Source organism: Salmo salar, chromosome ssa11 (assembly GCF_905237065.1).
Source record: "Salmo salar chromosome ssa11, Ssal_v3.1, whole genome shotgun sequence".
Lineage (NCBI taxonomy): Eukaryota > Metazoa > Chordata > Actinopteri > Salmoniformes > Salmonidae > Salmo > Salmo salar.
Genome location: NC_059452.1, coordinates 58025718 through 58050763, shown reverse-complemented (window position 1 = coordinate 58050763; position 25046 = coordinate 58025718). Strand labels below are relative to the sequence as shown.

At 43.2% G+C, this 25046-nt stretch overlaps 1 protein-coding gene across 1 annotated transcript; it reads right to left on the bottom strand.

Moving 5' to 3' along the window:
* Nucleotides 1-162: 162 nt before the first annotated feature.
* LOC106591218 (isocitrate dehydrogenase [NADP], mitochondrial) lies at nucleotides 163-23775 on the bottom strand. Its single transcript, XM_045689788.1, has 6 exons — nucleotides 23637-23775; nucleotides 14656-14747; nucleotides 2747-2912; nucleotides 1874-2034; nucleotides 1624-1767; nucleotides 163-304 (listed from the first exon to the last, which is right to left on the bottom strand). Exons 1-6 carry the CDS (start codon nucleotides 23752-23754, stop codon nucleotides 164-166), a joined length of 822 nt encoding a protein of 273 aa, XP_045545744.1. The 5' UTR covers nucleotides 23755-23775; the 3' UTR covers nucleotide 163.
* Nucleotides 23776-25046: the final 1271 nt, after the last annotated feature.

The following is a 25046-nucleotide window of genomic DNA, read 5'->3' as shown; positions in this document are numbered from 1 at the left end:
GTGAATAGACTATATCTAGTTATAAATATGGTGAATAGACTATATCTAGTTATACATATGGTGAATAGACTATACCTACAGTAGTTAGGTATAGTCTATATCTAGAATAGTATAAATGTGGAATGCAGTGCAACTCTATACTGTAGGCTGCCAGTTGCATGTCTTACTCCTCAAAGATCTCCTGGAAGATATCCTTGAAGCGTCCGTCGTAGTACTTAAGGATGGTGTTCTTAGTGCTCATGTATAGAGGCCACCTCTTATTGATGGCATACTGGAAACAGCTGTGGGCAAACCCTGTGATGGACTGGACAGGACAGACAGAACACTATTAGAACCCTGTGATGGACTGGACAGGACAGACAACAGTATTAGAACCCTGTGATGGACTGGACAGGACAGACAGGCTGTGCATTATCATAAGTCGCTCTGGATAAGAGTGTCTGCTAAATGACGTAAATGTAAAATACTGAAACACTAGGTGATGGACTGGGCAGGACAGACAGGCTGTGCATTATCATACTGAAACACGAGGTGATGGACAGGACAGGACAGACAGGCTGTGCATTATCATGCTGAAACATGAGGTGATGGTGGCGGATGAATAACACGACAATGGGCCTCAGGATCTCATCACGGTATCTCTGTGCATTCAACTTGCCATCGATAAAATGGAATTGTGTTCATTGTCCATAGCTTATGCCTTCCCATACCATAACCCCACCGCCACCATGGGGCATTCTGTTCACAACGTTGACATCAGCAAACCGCTGGCCCACAAAACACTACCAGTTGCCTGGTACAGTTCAAACCGGGAATCATCCGTGAAGAGCACACTTCTCCAGAGTGCCAGTGGCCATCAAAGGTGAGCATTTTCCCACTGAAGTCGGTTACGACGCTGAACTGCAGTCAGGTCAAAACCCTGGTGAGGACGACGAGCACAGATGAGCTTCTCTGAGACGGTTTCTAACAGTTTGTGCAGAAATTCTTCGGTGGTGCAAACTCAGTTTCATCAGCTGTCTGGGTGGCTGGTCTCAGACGATCCAGCTGGTGAAGAAGCCGGATGTGAAGGTCCTGGGCTGCCGTGGTTACATGTGGTCTACGGTTATGAGGCCGGTTGGATGTACTGCCAAATTCTCTAAAACGATGTTGGAGGAGGCTTATGGTAGAGAAATTAACATTAAATTCACTGGCAACATTCCTGCAGTCAGCATGCCAATTGCACACTCTGTGGCATTGTGTTGTGTGAGAAAAGTGCACATTTTAAAGTTGCCTTTTATTGTCTCCAGCACAAGGTGCACCTGTGTAATGATTATGCTGTTAAATCAGCTTCTTTATTTTCTACACCTGTCAGCTAGATGGATTATCTTGGCAAAGGAGAAATGCTCACTAACAGGGATGTAAACACATTTGTCCACCAAATTTGAGAGAAATACGCTTTTTGTGCATATAGAACATTTCTGGGATCTTTTTATTTCAGCTCATAAAACATGGGACCAACACTTTACATGTTGCGTTTATATTTTTGCTCAGTTTATATTATTTAATGCCAAAGGCAAATTTCATTCCTTGGATGGAAAATAAAGTGTGTAACTTAAAAATAAAAACCTGCCCCAGCCTGCTCACCTCATCAGTATTGTACATGCCCAACCCACAGCCTCCTGAGAGGAAGTCAAAGACCTCCCACTCATTCCCCTTGCTGCCGTCAGCCGGGGTGAACACCATCTTAAACTTCCCCGGCTTGGTGATCACAAAGTCTGTGGCTCTGTACTGTGGAACAACACAACAACAAACATCAACAACAGAACATTCCTCACATGCTCTGTGATTGAATACAAATCTAATCTAAAACACGTATTGTAGGTTACTTATCTACCTGGTCACCAAAGGCGTGTCTGCCGATCGTTATTGGCTGCGTCCAACCAGGGACCAGGCGGGGAATGTTCTTGCAGATGATTGGCTCTCGGAAGACGGTTCCGCCCAGAATGTTCCTGATGCTTCCGTTGGGACTCTTCCACATCTTCTTCAGCTTGAACTCTGTTAGGGTTAGAGATGAAGGCCTGAGTTAACCTATTAGACCTAACCCTAACTCTAACCCTGACCTTACTACATCTAGGCCAGGTAACTATATATCTAACCCAACTACACCTAGCCCAGGTAACTAACTAGCTACCTAATCCTGACTACACCTAGCCCAACTAACTAACTAACTATATCTATCTAGGTAACTATCTATCTAGGTAACTATCTATCTAACCCTGACCTTACTACATCTAGCCCAGGTAACTATACACTACAACTATACACTTCTGAGAAATGAAGGCTATTCCATGTGATAAATTGCCAAGAAACTGAAGATCTCGTACAATGCTGTGTACTACTCCCTTTACAGAACAGCGCAAACTGGCTCTAACCAGAATAGAAAGAGGAGTGGGAGGCCCAGGTGCACAGCTGAGCAAGATGACAAGTACATTAGAGTGTCTAGTTTGAGAAACAGAAGCCTCACAAGTCCTCAACTGGCAGCTTCATTAAATAGTACCTGCAAAACACCAGTCTCAACGTCAACAGTGAAGAGGTGACTCCGGGATGCTGGCCTTCTAGGCAGAGTTGCAAAGAAAAAGCTATATCTTAGAGTGGTCAATAAAAAGAAAATATTAAGATGGGCCAAAGAACACAGACACTGGACAGAGGAACTCTCCTTATTTATTTCTAACCAGAGAATGTATGTCTATGTGATTAAAGTAGATACCATCGACTCTGGCTTCATCCGGGGTGATGGTGGCACACTTGACAGCCACGTTGTACTTCATGGTGGCGATGGCCGAGTCAATGGTGACCTGGTCGTCTGTCTGGTCATGGCATGGCAGACCAAGGTCATAATACTTCAGCTCCACGTCCACGTTAGACAGGACCAGCTGGAACAATACAACACATTTAATGAGGATGGAGGAGAGGAGAGGAGTGGGTATATGTGTTTGGTTGGTGTGCCTGCAAAGTACATTGAAATACATTTGCCAAAATTATTTAATTACTCCTGTCTATACAGAAATAAATAAAATCACTAAAAATAACAACACTACATGACCAAAAGTAATATGGAATTGGTCCCCCTTTGCAGCTCCTCCACTCTTCTAGGAAGGCTTTCCACTAGATGTTGGAACATTGCTGCGGGGACTTGCTTCCATTCAGCCACAAGAGCATTAGTGAGGTCAGGCACTGATGTTGGGCGATTAGGTCTGGCTCGCAGTCGGCGTTCCAATTCATCCTAAAGGATGGGGTTGAGGTCAGGGCTCTGTGCAGGCCAGTCAAGTTCTTCCACACCAATCTCGACAAACCATTTCTGTATGGACCTCGCTTTGTGCGCGGGGCATTGTCATGCTGAAACAGGAAATAGCCTTCCCCAAACTGTTGCCAAAGTTGGAAGCACAGAATTGTGTAGAATGTCGTTGTATTCTGTAGTGTTAAGATTTCCCTTTACTGGGGCCTCCCGCGTGGCGCACCGGTCTGAGGCGTTACTACAGACCTGGGTTCATTCCCGGGCTGTGCCACAACCGGCCGTGGCCGGGAGTCCCATAGGACAGCGCACAATTGGCCTAGCGTCATCCAGATTAGGGGAGGGTTTGGCCAGGGGGGCTTTCCTTGGCTAATCACGCTATAATGACTCCTTGTGGCGGGCTAGGCGCCTGCAGGCTCACCTCAGTCACAAGTTGAACGGAACGCATGACTCCACCTTCACCTCTACCGAGCCCGTTGGGGAGTAGCAGCGATGACACAAGATAGAAAAGGGGGGTAAAATACAAAAATAAAAAGATCCCCCTTCACTGGAACTAAGTGGCCTAGCCCGAACCATGAAAAACAGCCCCAGACCATCATTCCTCCTCCACCAAACTTTACAGTTGACACTATTCATTCGGGCAGGCAGCGTTCTCCTGACATCCGCCAAATCCAGATTCGTCCATCGGGCTGCCAGATGGTGAAGCGTGATTCATCACTCCCGAAAAAGCGTTTCCACTGTTAAAGAGTCCAAAGCAGCGAGCTTTACACCACTCCAGCCGACGCTTGGCATTGCGCATGGTGATCTTAGGCTTGTGTGCAGCTGCTCATGAAGCTCCCGATGAAAGGTTCATGTGCTTGACGTTGCTTCCAGAGGCAGCTTGGAACTCGGTAGTGAGTGTTGCAACAGAGGACAGACAATTTTTACGCGCTTCAGCACTCGGCGATCCCATTCTGTGAGCTTGTGTGGCCTACCACTTAACGGCTGAGGTGTTGTTGCTCCCAGATGTTTCCACTTCACAATAATAGCACTTACAGTTGACCGGGGCAGCTCTAGTAGAGCAGAAATTTGACGAACTGACTTGTTGGTAAGGTGGCATCCTATGACGGTGTTATGTTGAAAGTCATTGAGCTCTTCAGTAAGGGCCATTCTACTGCCAATGTTTGTCTATGGAGATTGCATGACTGTGTGCTTGATTTTATACACCTGTCAGCAACAGGTGTGGCTGAAACAGCCGATTCCACTCATTTGAAGAGGTGTCCACATACTTTTGTATATATAGTGTACTTCACCAGAGAGCATGATGTTGCCACAGAGGATCATCAGCTTCTTTTAAAGCTCAGAGCAGGACATGTTTCTCTTTCACACCGAGGCCTGGTGATTATTTGAGGGGAGAGTGTTGGAACAATTTTTCAAATACTGTGAGGAACTATTATCATTCATAATGGATAAAAATAAACAGACTTCATTGACTTTGTGAGGTAAATGAAAAATGGCTGAGAACCATGTTAGTGGTGGTGAGTAAGGACAATCGAAAAGCAGACATCCAGTTAGCCTATGCATGCTAATGCGCGTGCTCTCTCAACAGAGCAGAGAAACCAGACACATGCTCATTGTTCACATGGAGTGCACCTAACAAAAAAACAAGGAACAAATTGACTACACTCATAAATTATGGTATGAAATAAACCAAAACTTGTTTCTCACTGTCACAGCTGTCTTCGGAAGAAGTGGACCAAAACGCAGCGGAGTTGGTGTTCGGCATATTTAATCAAACGGAACACTATACAATTTAACAAACAAGAATACTGACAGCCAACACAGTCCTGTCATGTGAAACACACTAAACAGAAACAATTACCCACGAAACACAAAGGAAACGTAGGCAACTTATGTGTGACTCCCAATCAGCCACAACCCTCTACAGTTGTGCCTGATTGGAAGTCACACGGCCAAAATCAACGAAACAATCAAAACACCCACTCTTTTCTGCCACGTCCTGACCCAACTACACCCTCTACTGGTCAGGACGTGACAGTATCCCCCCCCTCAAAGGTGCATACCCCGAAATGCACCTACATAAAACACAGAAAAAAAAAAACGACTACAAACAACAACAAAAAAATCCCCTAAACAAAAAGGGAGGGAAGGGAGGGTGGCTGCCGTCAACGACGGCACAGTGCTACACCCTCCCTCCCCCAACCCACCTATCCTGGAGGTGGCTCAGGTGCAGGACGTAAACCTCGCTCCACCTTCGGCGTCTTCCACTTTGGTGGCGCCAATAGCTGCGCCGGGTAGACGGGCCACTCGGGCTGACCCTGGCAGACGGACCACTCGGGCTGGGCCGGAGGACAGGCGGGCCACTCGGGCTGGGCCGGAGGACAGGCGGGCCACTCGGGCTGGGCCGGAGGACAGGCGGGCCACTCGGGCTGGGCCAGAGGACAGGCGGGCCACTCGGGCTGGGCCAGAGGACAGGCGGGCCACTCGGGCTGGGCCGGAGGACGGGCGGGCCACTCGGGCTGGGCCGGAGGACAGGCGGGCCACTTAGGCTGGGCCGGAGGACAGGCGGGCCACTCGGGCTGGGCCGGAGGACAGGCGGGCCACTCGGGCAGATCCGGCACGGCGGGCCACTCTGGCAGATCCGGCACGGCGGGCCACTCTGGCAGATCCGGCTCAGGATTCACCAGGCTGGGGAGACATGAAGGAGGCCTGGCTCTGGGCACAGGCCCTGGACTCACCAGTCTGGGAAGACCCGCTGGAGGCCTGGTTTGAGGAGGTGGCACAGGAGAGACCAGGGTGGAGAGACCCACTGGAGGACTGGTCCATGGAGGAGGCACGGGTTTGACCAGGTTGGGGAGACCCACTGGAGGACTGGTCCGTGGAGGAGGCACGGGCTTGACCAGGATAGGGAGAACCACTGGAGGACTGGTCCGTGGAGGAGGCACGGGCTTGACCAGGATGGGAAGACATGCAGGAGGCCTGGTTCTGGGCGTAGGCACAGGACGTGCAGGGCTGGGAAGACATGCAGGAGGCCTGTTTCTGGGCGCAGGCACAGTCTTTACCAGACAACCAGCACGCATCTCAGGACGAGTATGGAGAGCTGCCTCAGGTGACATCATTCCCACGACACGCTCATTAGGGCGAATGCCGTACTTTATGCACCACACTAGCAGCTCGCTCATCTCTCTCTCCTTTAACCTGTTAGGGCTAGGGGGCAGCATTTGCACGTCTGGATAAAAAAAATGTACCCAATTTAATCTGGTTACTAATCCTACCCAGTAACTAGAATATGCATATACTTATTATATATGGATAGAAAACACTCTAAAGTTTCTAAAACTGTTTGAATGGTGTCTGTGAGTATAACAGAACTCATTTGGCAGGCAAAACCCTGAGACATTTTCTGACAGGAAGTGGATACCTGATGTGTTGTATTGACTTTAAACCTATCCCATTGAAAAACACGGGGGCTGAGGAATATTTTGGCACTTCCTATTGCTTCCACTAGATGTCACCAGCCTTTACAAAGTGTTTTGAGTCTTCTGGAGGGAGATCTGACCGAACAAGAGCCATGGAACGATGATGTCCCATTAGACACCTGGCGCGCGAGTTCATGTTGGGTACCCTCGTTCCAATACGTTATAAAAGAGTATGCATTCGTCCACCTTGAATATTATTCATGTTCTGGTTAAAAAGGCCCTAATGATTTATGCTATACAACGTTTGACATGTTTGAACGAACGTAAATATATTTTTTCCCCTCGTTCATGACGAGAAGTCCGGCTGGCTTAGATCATGTGCTAACAAGACGGAGATTTTTGGACATAAATGATGAGCTTTTTTGAACAAAACTACATTCGTTATGGACCTGTGATACCTGGAAGTGACATCTGATGAAGAGAATCAAAGGTAATGGATTATTTACATAGTATTTTCGATTTTAGATCTCCCCAACATGACGTCTAGTCTGTATCGCAACGCGTATTTTTCTGGGCGCAGTGCTCAGATTATTGCAAAGTGTGATTTCCCAGTAAGGTTATTTTTAAATCTGGCAAGTTGATTGCGTTCAAGAGATGTAAATCTATAATTCTTTAAATGACAATATAATATTTTACCAATGTTTTCTAATTTTAATTATTTAATTTGTGACGCTGACTTGACTGCCGGTTATTGGAGGGAAACGATTTCCTCAACATCAATGCCATAGTAAAACGCTGTTTTTGGATATAAATATGAACTTGATAGAACTAAAAATGCATGCATTGTCTAACATAATGTCCTAGCAGTGTCATCTGATGGAGATTGTAAAAGGTTAGTGCATCATTTTAGCTGGTTTTATGGTTTTGGTGACCCTGTCTTTGACTTGACAAAACATTACACACAACTCTTGTAAATGTACTGTCCTAACATACTCTAAATTTATGCTTTCGCCGTAAAACCTTTTTGAAATCGTAAAACGTGGTTAGATTAAGGAGATGTTTATCTTTCAAAGGGTGTAAAATAGTTGTATGTTTGAAAAATTTGAATTTTGACATTTATTTGGATTCAAATTTGCCGCTCTTGAAATGCACCTGCTGTTGATGGAGTGCACCACGGGTGGCACGCTAGCGTCCCACCTAGCCCATAGAGGTTAATTTACCCATTAACTCTGTCACAGTCTCTGCCTCGTACCCCTCGCTAACCTCCCATGTCAGCCCGACTGGCTCTGGTTCCGACCTCGGCTCCGCCGACTGTCCCGTGTGCCCCCCCCAAAAAACGTATTGGGGCTGCCTCTCGCGCTCGTTGCACTCTTTCTCCTCGTAATAGCGCCTCTCCGCTCTCGCTGCTTCAATCTCCCACTGCGGGAGGCGATAATCCCCAGCCTGAGTCCATGGTCCCTCTCCGTCCAGGATTTGTTCCCAAGTCCATTGGTCCATCACGCTGTACTCCTGCTGCTCCTTCCTCCTCCGCCGCTTGGTCCTGGTTTGGTGGGTAATTCTGTCACAGCTGTCTTCGGAAGAAGTGGACCAAAACGCAGCGGAGTTAGTGTTCGGCATATTTAATCAAACGGAACACTATACAATTTAACAAACAAGAATACTGACAGCCAACACAGTCCTGTCATGTGAAACACACTAAACAGAAACAATTACCCACGAAACACAAAGGAAACGTAGGCAACTTATGTGTGACTCCCAATCAGCCACAACCCTCTACAGCTGTGCCTGATTGGAAGTCACACGGCCAAAATCAACGAAACAATCAAAACACCCACTCTTTTCTGCCACATCCTGACCCAACTACACCCTCTACTGGTCAGGATGTGACACTCACAAGTGTAGCAGGTTGTGAACTCTGCAAACAACGTTTCCACTCCGACTTCACAGTAAACATCACAGTAAATGACTGTAGGTCTAATTAATTCATGCATTAACAGAAATGTATGTTATCAAAATACGGTGATTAAGGGTAAATTTACTACTGGTGACATATGTAATGGGGAATTGATCAAAATGAACAATCAAGGGCAAACAATTAACACAATAAAACAATGAATGTGCAAGAATTAGGGTGAGACAGCTCAACGCATTCTGGAGATATGAGCACATTCTGGAGATATGAGCACATTCTGGAGATATGAACACATTCTGGAGAGAGGAACACATTCTGGAGATATGAGCACATTCTGGAGATATGAGCACATTCTGGAGATATGAACACATTCTGGAGATATGAGCACATTCTGGAGAGAGGAACACATTCTGGAGATATGAGCACATTCTGGAGATATGAGCACATTCTGGAAATATGAACACATTCTGGAGATATGAACACATTCTGGAGATATGAGCACATTCTGGAGATATGAGCACATTCTGGAGATATGAGCACATTCTGGAGATATGAACACATTCTGGAGATATGAGCACATTCTGGAGAGAGAAACACATTCTGGAGAGAGGAGCACATTCTGGAGAGAGGAGCACATTCTGGAGATATGAGCACATTCTGGAGATATGAGCACATTCTGGAGATATGAACACATTCTGGAGAGAGGAGCACATTCTGGAGAGAGAAGCATCAATATCTTCGCTACACCGTACTCTTCTTCGCTTGGTATATAGACCTACAGGCTTGGTATATAGACCTACAGGCTTGGTATATAGACCTACAGGCTTGGTATATAGGCCTACAGGCTTGGTATATAGACCTACAGGCTTGGTATATAGACCTACAGGCTTGGTATATAGACCTACAGGCTTGTGATTTGAAACAATCCACAGGATCCCATATATGGAGTGGAACGTCATAAAATACCTCAACATTTCCTTTTGCACAAAAACAGCTGTCTGTCCAGAGCTCACTGGTGGGAAACTCTGAGGGCTCTGAATAGGCTAGTTGATACATTGTTGCAAATTTGCAAGCAACATCTTTGGCCAGAGCTTCATATAAACTGTCATTGGGCAAGACCCAGTTGATTGCTTTGATAGGCTGCCATGTTGCACTTCACTAGTAGCTCCAGTCAAGACAGATAGAAAGGGAGGGAGGCAGACAGGCGGAGTAGAGAGATGAATGCAATTGAAAGAACCTGCACTTTCATCAGGATATTTTGTCGGCTTTATGTATTTTTAATTAGTTGACAATGGAAGTTATAGGCCTACTGGTACATTGGCCATCTCTCATTTCTTTAGCCGCCAATGGCTCACGGTGAATCAATGTGTCCATAATATTTATTATGGCAGAGGCTGTTGCTCTCGCATGGGTGGAATTTTCACCTTTAGATTTTTATCATTTTAATCCTGATTTGTATTATTAACCACATGAGAAACGAAAACTTTATTATTGAAATTAAATTGTTTCACGAATATGTTCATATGAAAATAATAACTGGCAAACAGATCGGTAGAAATGGTAGGATAAATTGTAGCTTCCCCAAACTTGAAATTCACGCGCCTAGGAATAGAGTGTTGTGAAGAGAGCGCACGTTTCTTTGTATTTTATGTTACAAATTTGCTAAATTTACACTACCTGACCAAAAGTATGTGGACACGCCTTCAAATTAGTGGATTCAGCTATTTCAGTTACAGTACGGTTAGAGTGGTCAGGACAGTGGTCCATGGTGTACGGTACTGTTAGAGTGGCCAGGACAGTGGTCCATGGTGTACAGTACTGTTAGAGTGGTCAGGACAGTGGTCCATGGTGTACAGTACTGTTAGAGTGGTCAGGACAGTGGTCCATGGTGTACAGTACTGTTAGAGTGGTCAGGACAGTGGTCCATGGTGTACAGTACTGTTAGAGTGGTCAGGACAGTGGTCCATGGTGTACAGTACTGTTAGAGTGGTCAGGACAGTGGTCCATGGTGTACAGTACTGTTAGAGTGGTCAGGACAGTGGTCCATGGTGTACAGTACTGTTAGAGTGGTCAGGACAGTGGTCCATGGTGTACAGTACTGTTAGTGGTCAGGACAGTGGTCCATGGTGTACAGTACTGTTAGAGTGGCCAGGACAGTGGTCCATGGTGTACAGTACTGTTAGTGTGGTCAGGACAGTGGTCCATGGTGTACAGTACTGTTAGAGTGGTCAGGACAGTGGTCCATGGTGTACAGTACTGTTAGAGTGGTCAGGACAGTGGTCCATGGTGTACAGTACTGTTAGAGTGGTCAGGACAGTGGTCCATGGTGTACAGTACTGTTAGAGTGGTCAGGACAGTGGTCCATGGTGTACAGTACTGTTAGAGTGGTCAGGACAGTGGTCCATGGTGTACAGTACTGTTACAGTGGTCAGGACAGTGGTCCATGGTGCACAGTACTGTTAGAGTGGTCAGGACAGTGGTCCATGGTGTACAGTACTGTTAGAGTGGTCAGGACAGTGGTCCATGGTGTACAGTACTGTTAGAGTGGCCAGGACAGTGGTCCATGGTGTACAGTACTGTTAGAGTGGTCAGGACAGTGGTCCATGGTGTACAGTACTGTTAGAGTGGTCAGGACAGTGGTCCATGGTGTACAGTACTGTTAGAGTGGTCAGGACAGTGACTTATCAATGACCCAAGACCAAATCATCTTGGCTCCTGGACTCATATCAAAGTCCACTTTATGCAGCTCACCCTGCACTATCAGCTCCAATATAAATAACATGAGGAAGTCTACCTCTGATCAGCTTCCCAGTAAAGCTTTAGAAACAATCCACAACCCAGAAGGTGATAAAAATAGCCCATATTAACATACACAGCCTGAGAAACAAGGTTCATGAAGTCAATAACTTACTTGTAACAGATTACATTCATATTCTGACTATCTCTGAAACTCACTTAGATAACACCTTTGATAATACAGGGGTAGCAATACATGGTTATAACATCTACCGAAAAGACAGAAATGCCAATGGAGGCGGTGTTGCGGTCCATATTCAGAACCACATTCCTGTAAAACTTAGAGAGGATCTCATGTTAAATACTGTTGAAGTCATATGGCTACAGGTTCATCTGCCTCACCTAAAGCCCATTCTGGTGGGAAGCTGCTATAGACCACCAAGTGCTAACAGTGTGTGAAATGCTTGATAATGTATGTGATATCAACATAGAAGTATATTTTCTTTGGTGATTTAAATATTGACTGGCTTTCATCAAGCTGCCCACTTAAGAAAAAACTTCAAACTGTAAACTGTGTAACGCTGACACTACACATCCAAGTATATGTGATCATATTATGAAAGACAACCATTGTACTTTTAAATTCCATAAAGTGAGTGTGGAAGAGGTGAAAAAAGTATTGTTGTCTATCAACAATGACAAGCCACCGGGGTCTGACAACCTGGATGGAAAATTACTGAGGATAATAGTGGACGATATTACCACTCCTATTTGCCATTTCTTCAATTTAAGCCTACTAGAGAGTGTGTTGCCCTCAGGCCTGGAGGGAAGCTAAAGCCATTCCGCTACCTAAGAATAGTAAAGCCCCCTTTACTGGCTCAAATAGCAGACCAATCAGCCTGTCACCAACCCTTAGTAAACTTTTGGAAAAAATTGTGCTTGACCAGATACAATGCTATTTCACAGTAAACAAATTGACAACAGACTTTCAGCACGCTTATAGGGAAGGACATTCAACAAGCACAGCACTTACACAAATGACTGAGAGAAACTTATAATGAGAAAATTGTGGGGGCTGTTTTGTTAGACTTTTGACATTATCGATCATAGTCTGCTGCTATGTATGTGTAACATATGTGTTATGGCTTTACACCCCCTGCTATATTGCGGATAAAGAGTTACTTGTCTAATAGAACACAGAGGGTGTTCTTTAATGGAAGCCTCGCCAACAAAATCCAGGTAGAATTGGGAATTCCCCAGGGCAGCTGTTTAGGCCCCTTTCATTTTCAATCTTTACTAATGACATGCCACTGGCTTTAAGTAAATGTATGTCTATGTATGCGGCTGACTCAACACTATACACGTCAGCTACTACAGCGACTGAAATGACTGGAACACATTTTATTATATATTATTTAACTAGGCAAGTCAGAACACATTCTAATTTTACAATGACGGCTTACCCCGGCCAAACCCTCCCCTGACCAGGACGACGCTGGGTCAATTGTGCGCCGCCCTATGGGACTCCCGATCATGGCCAGTTGAGATACAGCCCGGGATCGAACCAGGGTCTGTAGTGAAGCCTCTAGTACTGAGATGCAGTACCTTACACCGCTGCGCCACTCGGGAGCCCCAACACTTAACAAAGAGCTGCAGTTAGTTTCAGAATGCGTGGCAGGGAATAAGTTAGTCCTAAATATTTCCAAAACTAAAAGCATTGTATTTTGGACAAATATTTTACTAAACCCTAAACCTCAACTAAATCTTGTAATGAATAATGTGGAAATTAAGCAAGTTGAGGTAATTAAACTGCTTGGAGTAACCCTGGATTGTAAACTGTCATGGTCAAAACATATTGATACAACAGTAGCTAAGACGGGGAGAAGTCTGTCTATAATAAAGCGCTGCTCTGCCTTCTTAACAACACTATCAACAAGGCAGGTCCTACAGGCCCTAGTTTCTACCTTCTTAACAACACTATCAACAAGGCAGGTCCTACAGGCCCTAGTTTCTACCTTCTTAACAACACTATCAACAAGGCAGGTCCCTACAGGCCCTAGTTTTGTCACACCTGGACTACTTTTCAGTCATTTGATCAGGTGCCACAAAGAGGGATTTTACAGTTGGCTCAGAACAGGGCAGCATGGCTGGCCCTATAAAGTACACGGGGAGCTAACATTAATAATATGCATGTCAATCTCTCATGGCTCAAACTGGAGGAGAGATTGACTTCATCACTACTTGTTTTTATAAGAAGTGTTGACATGCTGAATGCACCGAGCTGTCTGTTTAAACTATTAGCACACAGCTCGGACATTCATGCATGCCCCACAAGACATGCCACAAGAGGTCTCTTCACAAGTCCAGAACAGACTATGGGAGACTCACAGTACTACATAGAGCCATGACTACATGGAACTCTATTCCACATCAAGTAACTGATCCAAGCAGTAGAATCAGATTTTTTTTAAAGGTAAAAATAGACCTTATGGAGAAGTAGGGACTGTGAAGAGAAACACACACAAAGATACAGACTTGCATACAAGCGCTAGCACACAGACTCTACACACAAGTAAATTGTAATATTGTTGTAAGGTGGTATTATACATTTTGTATTGTAGATATGTAGTGCTAGAGTTAGGGGTTAGAGGTCCACGGTGTACAGTAGAGTTAGGGGTTAGAGGTCCACGGTGTACAGTAGAGTTAGGGGTTAGAGGTCCACGGTGTATAGTAGAGTTAGGGGTTAGAGGTCCACGGTGTACAGTAGAGTTAGGGGTTAGAGGTCCACGGTTTACAGTAGAGTTAGGGGTTAGAGGTCCACGGTGTACAGTAGAGTTAGGGATTAGAGGTCCACGGTGTACAGTAGAGTTAGGGGTAAGAGGTCCATGGTGTACAGTAGAGTTAGGGGTTAGAGGTCCATGGTGTACAGTAGAGTTAGGGGTTAGAGGTCCATGGTGTACAGTAGAGTTAGGGGTTAGTGGTCCATGGTGTACAGTAGAGTTAGGGGTTAGAGGTCCACGGTGTACAGTAGAGTTAGGGGTTAGAGGTCCATGGTGTACAGTAGAGTTAGGGGTTAGAGGTCCATGGTGTACAGTAGAGTTAGAGGTCCATGGTGTACAGTAGAGTTAGGGGTTAGAGGTCCATGGTGTACAGTAGAGTTAGAGGTCCATGGTGTACAGTAGAGTTAGGGGTTAGAGGTCCATGGTGTACAGTAGAGTTAGGGGTTAGAGGTCCACGGTGTACAGTAGAGTTAGGGGTTAGAGGTCCATGGTGTACAGTAGAGTTAGGGGTTAGAGGTCCATGGTGTACTACAGTACCTTCTCCTTGATGAACTCCCAGATGATCCTTGTCATCTCATCTCCATCCATCTCTACCACCGGCTGGTCCACCTTGATACGCTTAACAGCATCTGAAATCATTAAACATTAAACCATTTTTACAGTAACATTTGAAACCATTAAACACATTATTACAGTGACATCTGAAACCATTAAACATTCAACACATTATTACAGTAACATCTGAAACCATTAAACTTTAAACATATTACAGTAAGGTGTGAAACAATTTAACACATTACAGTAACATCTGAAACCATTAAACATTAAACACATGATTACAGTAACATCTGAAATCATTAAACACATTATTACAGTAACACATTGAAAATCATTAAACAATAAACACATTATTACAGTAACATGTTATTACAGTAATATCTGAAACCATTCAAACATTACACATTATTACAGTAACATCAAACCATTTAACACATTTTTACAGAAACATGTTATTACAGTAACACATCTAAAACCATTAAACCCATTATTACAGTAACATGTTATTCCCTGTGGCTCAGTTGGTAGAGCATGGTGTTTGCAACGCCAGCATGGTGTGTGCAACGCCAGGGGTGTGGGTTCGATTCCCACGGGGGGCCAGTACAAAAAAGAAATGTATGCACTCACTACTGTAAGTCGCTCTGGATAAGAGCGTCAGCTAAATGACTATAATGTATAATGTATTACAGTTACACATCTGAAACCATTAAACATGTAACACATTACTACAGCAACATCTGAAACCATAAACATATTACAGTAACATCTGAAACCATTAAACACATTACAGTAATATCTGAAACCATTCAATTAAACATTATTACAGTAACATCTGAAACCATTAAACATGTTATTACAGTAACACATCTGAAACCATTAAACACATTATTACAGTAACCTATTATTACAGTAACATCTGAAACCATTTAACACATTAAACATGTAACACATCATTACAGTAACATGTTATTACAGTTACACATCTGAAACCATTAAACACATTAAACATGTAACACATCATTACAGTAACATGTTATTACAGTAACAAATCTGAAACCATTAAACACATTTTTACAGTAACATCTGAAACCATTAAACACATTATTACAGTAACATGTTATTACAGCAACACATCTAAAACCATTAAACACATCATTACAGTAACATGTTATTACAGTTACACATCTGAAACCATTAAACATGTAACACATCATTACAGTAACATGTTATTACAGTAACATCTGAAACCATTAAACATGTAATACATGATTACAGTAACATGTTATTACGGTAATATCTGAAACCATTAAACTCATTTTTACAGTAACATGTTATTACAGTAACATCTGAAACCATTAAACTCATTTTACAGTAATATGTTATTACAGTTACACATCTGAAACCATTAAACATGTAACACATCATTACAGTAACATGTTATTACAGTAACATCTGAAACCATTAATCATGTAATACGTCATTACAGTAACATGTTATTACAGTAACATCTGAAACCATTAAACTCATTTTTACAGTAACATCTACAACCATTAAACACATTATTACAGTAACATGTTATTACAGTAACACATCTAAAACCATTAAACACATTATTACTATAACATGTTATTACAGTAACACATCTAAAACCATTAAACACATTATTACTATAACATGTTATTACAGTAACATCTGAAACCATTAAACATGTAACACATCATTACAGTAACATGTTACTACAGTAACACACCGTCTGGTCCACCTTGATGTGTTTAGCTGCATCTGGAAACACCAGGTCATATTAAACATTAAAAACATAAATTATTACTACAGTATAGTAACACATGACACCATGTCAGATTAAGAACAAACAGACAATCAGAAACATGTTAACACAAATGTCTGTTTTAAGATCCTTCCCTATAGGCTACAGAAGCCTAACCCTAACCCTAACGTCTGTTTTAAGATCCTTCCCTATAGGCTACAGAAGCCTAACCCTAACCCTAATGTCTGTTTTAAGATCCTTCCCTATAGGCTACAGAAGCCTAACCCTAACGTCTGTTTTAAGATCCTTCCCTATAGGCTACAGAAGCCTAACCCTAACCCTAATGTCTGTTTTAAGATCCTTCCCTATAGGCTACAGAAGCCTAACCCTAACCCTAATGTCTGTTTTAAGATCCTTCCCTATAGGCTACAGAAGCCTAACCCTAACCCTAATGTGTGTTTTAAGATCCTTCCCTATGGGCTACAGAAGCCTAACCCTAGTGTCTGTTTTAAGATCCTTCCCTATAGGCTACAGAAGCCTAACCCTAACCCTAATGTCTGTTTTAAGATCCTTCCCTATAGGCTACAGGTGCATTTCTGACACTGACAGTTGAGTCCCCACCACTCAGCCTTTAAATGTGTCATGATGTTGGCCTCTTTTGGTAAAAGGGAGGACAGTTTACCCCCTCCCTTTTGCACCACCACCCAACCTACCTTCCCCCCAACCCAGGCCCTGTGTGAAAGGGTTGTAAAAACTCTAAAATTCCAGGAGAGTCTCTGGCCACATGGCCCATAGAGAGACACAGGAAATTCTTCCAACTCACAGAATTGGGGAGCCAAGCGACATTTGTGTTCTGGAGAAGGTATGGAAGATTGGTGAAGAATCCAGCTACGAACTGATCTGCTTGGTACAATTTTGTGATACTCAGAAGAGACAATATAGCCATATTACCATAAAACTGTTTATATAATAGCCTCAGCTTGAGACTTGCATCATAATGGTTGTATAGAATGTATTAATAAGGATAAAGCTTTTGTAATACATTGAGATGCTATGTACTGATGTAATGTGATAGAATTGTATTTGTGTAACCAAGTCTAACTCAGTCATAGGCACGCCCCCAGGGACACATACAGGACCAGGCGTCATTTGACAAGCTGTTCAAGGGTCACTATAAAACCCACCCTGATTTACATTTCTTTAGACCAGGCCTCCACTCCATGGCCAATAGGTTTTACCATCCAATTCCTCTACTGAAAGTGAACTACACCACGTGGTTAACTTTTAGACTATCGAGCCCGACAGAATAAGAACAAGTATTTGATATTAATTATTAGTCTGCAGCTAAGTAAATTATATAATTGAACGCGAAGACCAACGAAACATCCATTCTATGACGACATTAATGAATGTCGCTTTGAAAGATCCATTCTAAGCGAGAGAGAGAGAGAGAGAGAGAGAGACAAAACTCTCCACAGAACGACACTCCAACAAAGAACGACGACACATGAGCGTAAATATATATTGCTTGCAATTGTTCCCGAATGACCGAGCCTTCAATTGTCAATTGTTAATATTAATGAACTCTGTGTACCTTCTCAGCTGACCGTTTATGACCCATTGTCTAACAGACCAGCCATGCCTGTTAGCCATTAGCGCACATTACTATACCAATCCTTTGTGACGATAATTACTGTTTGTATGTTTTCTGTTAATTACTTAGTGTAGTAAATAAATGATTTTAAGACAATTGATGTATGGATGATTTTAGTAAAGACTGGGTTCGTGCAGATACAACAATTTACGACGTTTGGAATGAGACTGGACTCGAGGTAAAATACACCATTTAAACCAGAAGATAATCGGCCTATACTATAATAGAATATAATATTATAGTACAGGAAAGTTATATTAGGAAAATTATAGCTTTGTAATCTGAATATTCTCCTTGGTGCCCCGATCTCCTAGTTAACCTCTCTAGGCTAGGCGGGACGAATTCGTCCCACCTACGTAACAGCCAATGCTATCCTGTGGCGCGATTTTCAAAACCTTAAAAATCCTATTACTTCAATTTCTCAAACATATGACTATTTTACAGCCATTTAAAGACAAGACTCTCGTTAATCTAACCACACTGTCCGATTTCAAAAAGGCTTTACAACGAAAGCAAAACATTAGATTATGTCAGCAGAGTACCAAGCCAGAAATAATCAGACACCCATTTTTCAAGCCAGCATATAATGTCACCAAAACCCAGAAGACAGCTAAATGCAGCACTCACCTTTGATGATCTTCATCAGATGACAACCCTAGGACATTATGTTATACAATACATGCATGTTTTGTTCAATCAAGTTCATATTTATATCAAAAACCAGCTTTTTACATTAGCATGTGACGTTCAGAACTAGCACTTCCGGGGAATTCGCTAACATTTTACTAAATTACTCACGATAAACGTTCACAAAAAGCATAACAATTATTTTAAGAATTATAGATACAGACCTCCTCTATGCACTCGATATGTCCGATTTTAAAATAGCTTTTTGGTGAAAGCACATTTTGCAATATTCTAAGTACATAGCCCAGGCATCACGGGCTCGCTATTTAGACACCCGGCAAGTTTAGCACTCACCATAATCATATTTACTATTATAAAAGTTTCATTACCTTTTGTTGTCTTCGTCAGAATACACACCCAGGACTGCTACTTCAATAACAAATGTTGGTTTGGTCCAAAATAATCCATCGTTATATCCGAATAGCGGCGTTTTGTTCGTGCGTTCCAGACACTATCCGAAATAGTAAAGAAGTGTCACGCGCATGGCGCAATTCGTGACAATAAAATTCTAAGTATTCCATTACCGTACTTCGAAGCATGTCAACCGCTGTTTAAAATCAATTTTTACGACATTTTTCTCGTAGAAAAGCGATAATATTCCGACAGGGAATCTCCTTTTCGGCAAACAGAGGAAAAAATCCCAAAGGCGGGGCGGTCGGGGTCACGCGCATAAGCTAGTGTCTCTTGATCGGCCACTTGAGAAAGGCGATAATGTGTTTCAGCCTGGGGCTGGAATGACGACATTCTGTTTTTTCCCGGGCTCTGAGCGCCTATGGACGACGTGGGAAGTGTCACGTTAGAGCAGAGATCCTTAGTAAATGATAGAGATGGAAAAGAAGTTCAACAAATGGTCAGACAGGCCACTTCCTGTAAAGGAATCTCTCAGGTTTTGACCTGCCATTTGAGTTCTGTTATACTCACAGACACCATTCAAACAGTTTTAGAAAATGTAGGGTGTTTTCTATCCATATGTAATAAGTATATGCATATTCTAGTTACTGGGTAGGAGTGGTAACCAGATTAAATCGGGTATGTTTTTTATCCAGCCGTGTCAATGCTGCCCCCTAGCCCTAACAGGTTAACCAACGTTTAGTTGGCTTCAAAGCCCTTTTGAGATCATCAAACAATGTTTGAGAGATGAGTGATATTGTCGCACCCGAATCAATTAGCGCATGACAAGTTAAGCAGTCCTCCAGGACTGTTTCCAGGTATGGCCGTTTAGATTCGTGGTTAGTGGACATATTCCCCACAAAGTGGAGTGGTCGTTCGCAACGACCTGATGTGCCATGTCTGTTCAAGATGGAAGCAGAAGCGTTTGACCTTTTTCTTCGCAACTTTTGTATCAGAGTCTATAGACAGAGCCCGGGGGCTTGTTTCTTGATCAAGCGGGCCCTGGATAGGGTCTTGAATGAGAGCGGGAGAAATTTGAACTTTAACGTCCTTGCTATGGGTGTTAATTCCTGCGGACCTGGTGTCCGGTAATTCCCCGTCGAGTCCTGGTGACTTATCTTTTACCCTTTTCTCAAATTGTTCTCGCTTAAGTTCTTCCCGTAGTGGGACTTCTGGAGAACATTGGTCTACGTTTTGATCGTCCTTCAACCCTTTGTTACCCTTGTACTCTGACACTTTTTGTGGGTTGGGTGCAGGAACGTAGCGAACGGGTCGATTGTAGCGGTAGTCATGTTGATGGCTACTTACTTTACAGTTATTTCGACCGCGGAGGTTATTGGAATCATGGTTTCGTGGTAGAAACTGTTGTTGTGTGTCATCTCTCGACGCTCCAATACCTGATAATGCACCCTCTAACTGGAGTGAGTGCTCCTGGTTAAACTTCAAAACTGAGTGGTCAGGGCTCTTAGCGTTGTGAACTTTTGATGCCTCAAAAGCTGTGCTTGCAAGCTCTCTGAGTTGTAAGATAGGCAAGCCAACGTGGGCTGCAGGGCCCAAGTAGGTAATGAAGGTGGGATACATGTTCGACAGAAACATTTGTTTGAATGGTAACAGCTCTTCCATTCCTGTTTCAGTGAGTAGGCCAAAGTAAGCTGAACGAAGCCTATGATAGTAAGCTTGTGGGTGTTCGTTCCGAGCTTGTTTGACGGTGTTAGCCAGTGAGCTATCGTGTTTGCGAGTCGCCGAACCACTGAATTCTAATTTCAAAGCTGTGGCAAGTTTAGCATAGTCATTTAGCACGTGTTGCTGTTGTAAACGAATGAACCTTGTCACGTGTCTATTCGACGTTCGCTTCAACAGGTAAACCCTGTCAGAACCCGTAGCGTTCGGTTAGCCACCCAACGCGTCCTCTATGTCAGCTAGGAACGTCTCAGTATCGTTTGGCTGACCTGGAACGGGGTCAAAGGTGGGGAAATTCTTGACGAGTTTGTCAAGGTATTCCGCGCCAAGCGGGCGGAGAGGGTTGGCTTCATCCTGTGGAGAAATTGGGGCCGAAAGGCCAAGAGAGGAAGCCAAGCCTTGGCATTGTTGTTGGCCAAGAGGCGCCATATTACTCAGTCCCGAAGGGCCAAGAGGAGAAGACTGAGGGACACATGAGGGAGGCAAGGTCTGAAACCTATTGTCTTCACTCCTTTGAGTACCGGAGTCTGGTTGCTTGGATGGGTAGTCGCGCTGTAGAGCGTGACCATTCTGGATTTCCTCCAGATGGTACCTAAGGGTGGAATTCGTCCACTTGAACGCTTAGAGTACTGATTTTGGACACGTGAGTGTCACACCTGCTCCTTTCGGTCTCAAACTTATCTGTCATGGTTTGCAGATAGAGGTCTTGAGTACGGAGCGAGAGATTGAGTGATGAGATTTCCTCTGCTTGCTTAGAAATCAATATTTCCAACCTCATCACCTGAGTTCTCTCATCATTCATTTGGTCAGCGACTTCAATAAGTTCTGCAGATTTCTCATCCAACTTTGTCATTGTGTTCATTAACTGATCGTCTTTGGTCTGCAGCGCTTTGAGGAGCACCGTGTTATTTTGAGTAACATTCAACAAAACAGCATGCATGTTGTCAAGTTGAGCGCTCCTGTTTGTAGATAACTCTTCAGATTTATCTAGTTTGGCGTGGACATCATCGTATTTAGTTTTGGCTAAATCGAGTTGTTCCTGTAGCATATGATTTTGTTCCTGTAGAAAACGATTTTGTTGAAGAGCTTGTGCTTGTTCATCGTCATACGTTTTTGCAATTACATTTAATTGTTCAGTTTTCGAACGCAGTTCCATAGCTAGCAGAATTTTACCCTTGTCTGCCTTGGTCATTGGTTTCCCGGTTCTCTCCACCTGTCCCTTTATGTCTACCGTTACCTGCTCGTGCTTCAGCTGTGCACTGCGGTATTGGACAGATGGCAATCTCGGATGGCAAGACATCAGAGCTAGACTGGAGAGAACCTTTACGAGGCCTGCGCCCGATGGTTGATTTTGGAAAACATTGTTGTCTGCTTTTCCACTAATGGCATAATTAGGGTTGTTATCGCTGCTGAGGTCAGAGATCAATCCATTTACGGGTGGAGGTTCACTAATTAGCGGGCGAGTGGGGACCACCCCCTCTGATAGCCTGCACATTATTAGAACATTTGAAAGGGAATTTATTTTCTCCTAATTTTCAAAAATGTTGGAATGTGGGATGTGGGGAGCTGCAAAGATGATTTTAATCTAGTTATAGACGTTAATGAACCATCAGTACTGTACAGTACTGTGGAAGTTGGACGTGAATGAATTTGCAAAAGCAAATTTAATTAATCAATGCCAATGATTAGTCCTACCTGGGTAGGCTATCTGGGTATTAAACTTGAATTACCTGAGAGGTTGCTTCATCCAGGTTAATATGCAAAGTTTAAGTTGTCTCATTTAATTGGAAGATCCTAGAAAGGTATGTTCGACAATTTAACTTATTAAATTGAATGAGACGATAATCCATACAATCTCCATTGATTGGATATCATAAGTGTAAACCGTAGGTCAAATGTTGGGACCCTTCACCACTAGGGTACGCTCCTCCCTGGGGCTGAGCGTCAGTAAAGGGGTTTTACTGACTGTGCCTTGCTAAAGCAGATTTTACTGATTAATCTATTTATGATATATCCAACCTGTATAGGCTATCTGGGAATTAACTTTCAATTAACCTGAGAGCCTTGCTTCATCCAGGTTAATATGCAAAGTTTAAGTTGTCTCATTTAATTGGAAGAACCTAGAAAGGTATGTTTGACAATTTAACTTATTAAATTGAATGAGACGATAATCCATACAATCTCCATTGATTGGATATCATAAGTGTAAACCGTAGGTCAAATGTTGGGACCCTTCACCACTAGGGTACGCTCCTCCCTGGGGCTGAGCGTCAGTAAAGGGGTTTTACTGACTGTGCCTTGCTAAAGCAGATTTTACTGATTAATCTATTTATGATATATCAAACTGTACGGACCTTGGCACCTGGCAGACAGGCATAAAGTATGCCAGTACATTATACCGTTGTTGAATTGTAATTTGATGTATTGAGGTAGCCTACAATGTGTGATGTGACAATGTTACTTCTGTTTTTTTAACATTCTACATTCAACACAGTTTGTCAACTGTTACAATATTCCAAATGCCCATAATTTCCCAGTTCCCACCATACTGCTATGTTCTGATGCCACGACATCGCATTGCTGTGACACAAACAATACAATGTAACAAATCAAAGGTCACTCCTGCACATCCACTACTTTGTAACAAAGCCACATCTTTGAACACAAAAGACATTGGTAATGTATAATATGAACAGATGGATGTATTCCATGCGAGGATGACTGTGCAGTGAAACCAGGCTACGTTAGCAGCTAGTGGAGTTTTAGATGACTTTAAAGACTCACAGTTTGTGTGTCGCAGACTCTGGCCCATGGCGGCTGCAGGCGCAAGCATAGCAGGCTTTTCGGTAAGCGTCGCTGCATACCTCGAGATGGAGGACAGAACCCTCAGGTATCCCGTCATGGTTCACCGGAGAGACGTTATGACCACGAGGACAGGCCTTATAGGAATGAATACCCGACAGCCGGTAAATAAATCAGGCTACGTGTATTTGATGGGCGTCCGTCCGGTTATATTCAGCACACTGAAGCGTCACCAATCACGTTTCCATCCAAACATTTCATGCAGATGAATGACCTGACCTATGAAGAAAGTCATGACAGGGCTGACGTAAACATGAAATGCCGGTATTTATTTTTTTAATTGCTGACAATTTGTCCATTCGACATGGTGGGATCTTTTTGTGTCGGTAAAATGTATTATGCGAGAAATGGAGGTGGAAACGCAAATATTGATATAATAAACTTGGAGTCACACGATGATATGTTGTGTGGTCCTACCACTAGGACTCTGGAAAGCATGCAATTTATTAGGCTACAGATAAAATACATGATCAACTTCACAGGGTGGTGAATGTGGAAGGTGATGAGCTTGATGCACCTTTCCAATAAATATCGAGGATCTTATTCTGGTGACATGATGAGCGATGCTTGGCTGCCGATTGACAAATACAAATAATATCACTCTTATCATAATAATCTCATCATGTAGGTAGCCTACCCGCACTATATCTGCGAGCTGTTGACTAGAGCTCATGTGCCAAGACCAGAGTGGGAACATTTGCTTTATAACGCAACAGTTGGTGTTACAAAACCATCAGTACAGTTAAAAATTAGATGGAAACCCATTTAACTTGTATTTTTCATTCGGTACCTAAACTTTTTAATTTTTATCTAACCTCTTACCATCTATGATACCGAGGTTACTACTGCAGCCTACTTACTCTATCTCCATTTACAGTTAAATTATATTAGCTAAGTTTAAATGAAATGCATAGGTCTACTTGGCAACTAGAATACAATATAGAGTGTATTCCTCCTAAACTGAACACAGCTCTCATTTGGGGCAAAGGACACCACCAGAATACCAGAAGGGGGTACTGTAGTGTAAACTATACTGTAGCACTGTAGATTCTTGGAGTCCACCATGCAGGTACTGTCATCTGCTGCCCAGATAATGAAACACAGTTGAAGTCGGAACTTTACATACACACAGGTTGCAGTCATTAAAACTAGTTTTTCAACCACTCCACAAATTTCTTATCAACAAACTACAGTGTTGGCAAGTCAGTTAGGACATCTACTTTGCGCATGACAAGTAATTTTTCCAACAATTGTTTACAGATTATTTCACTTATAATTCACTATCACAAATCCAGTGGGTCATAAGTTTACATACACTAAGTTGACTGTGCC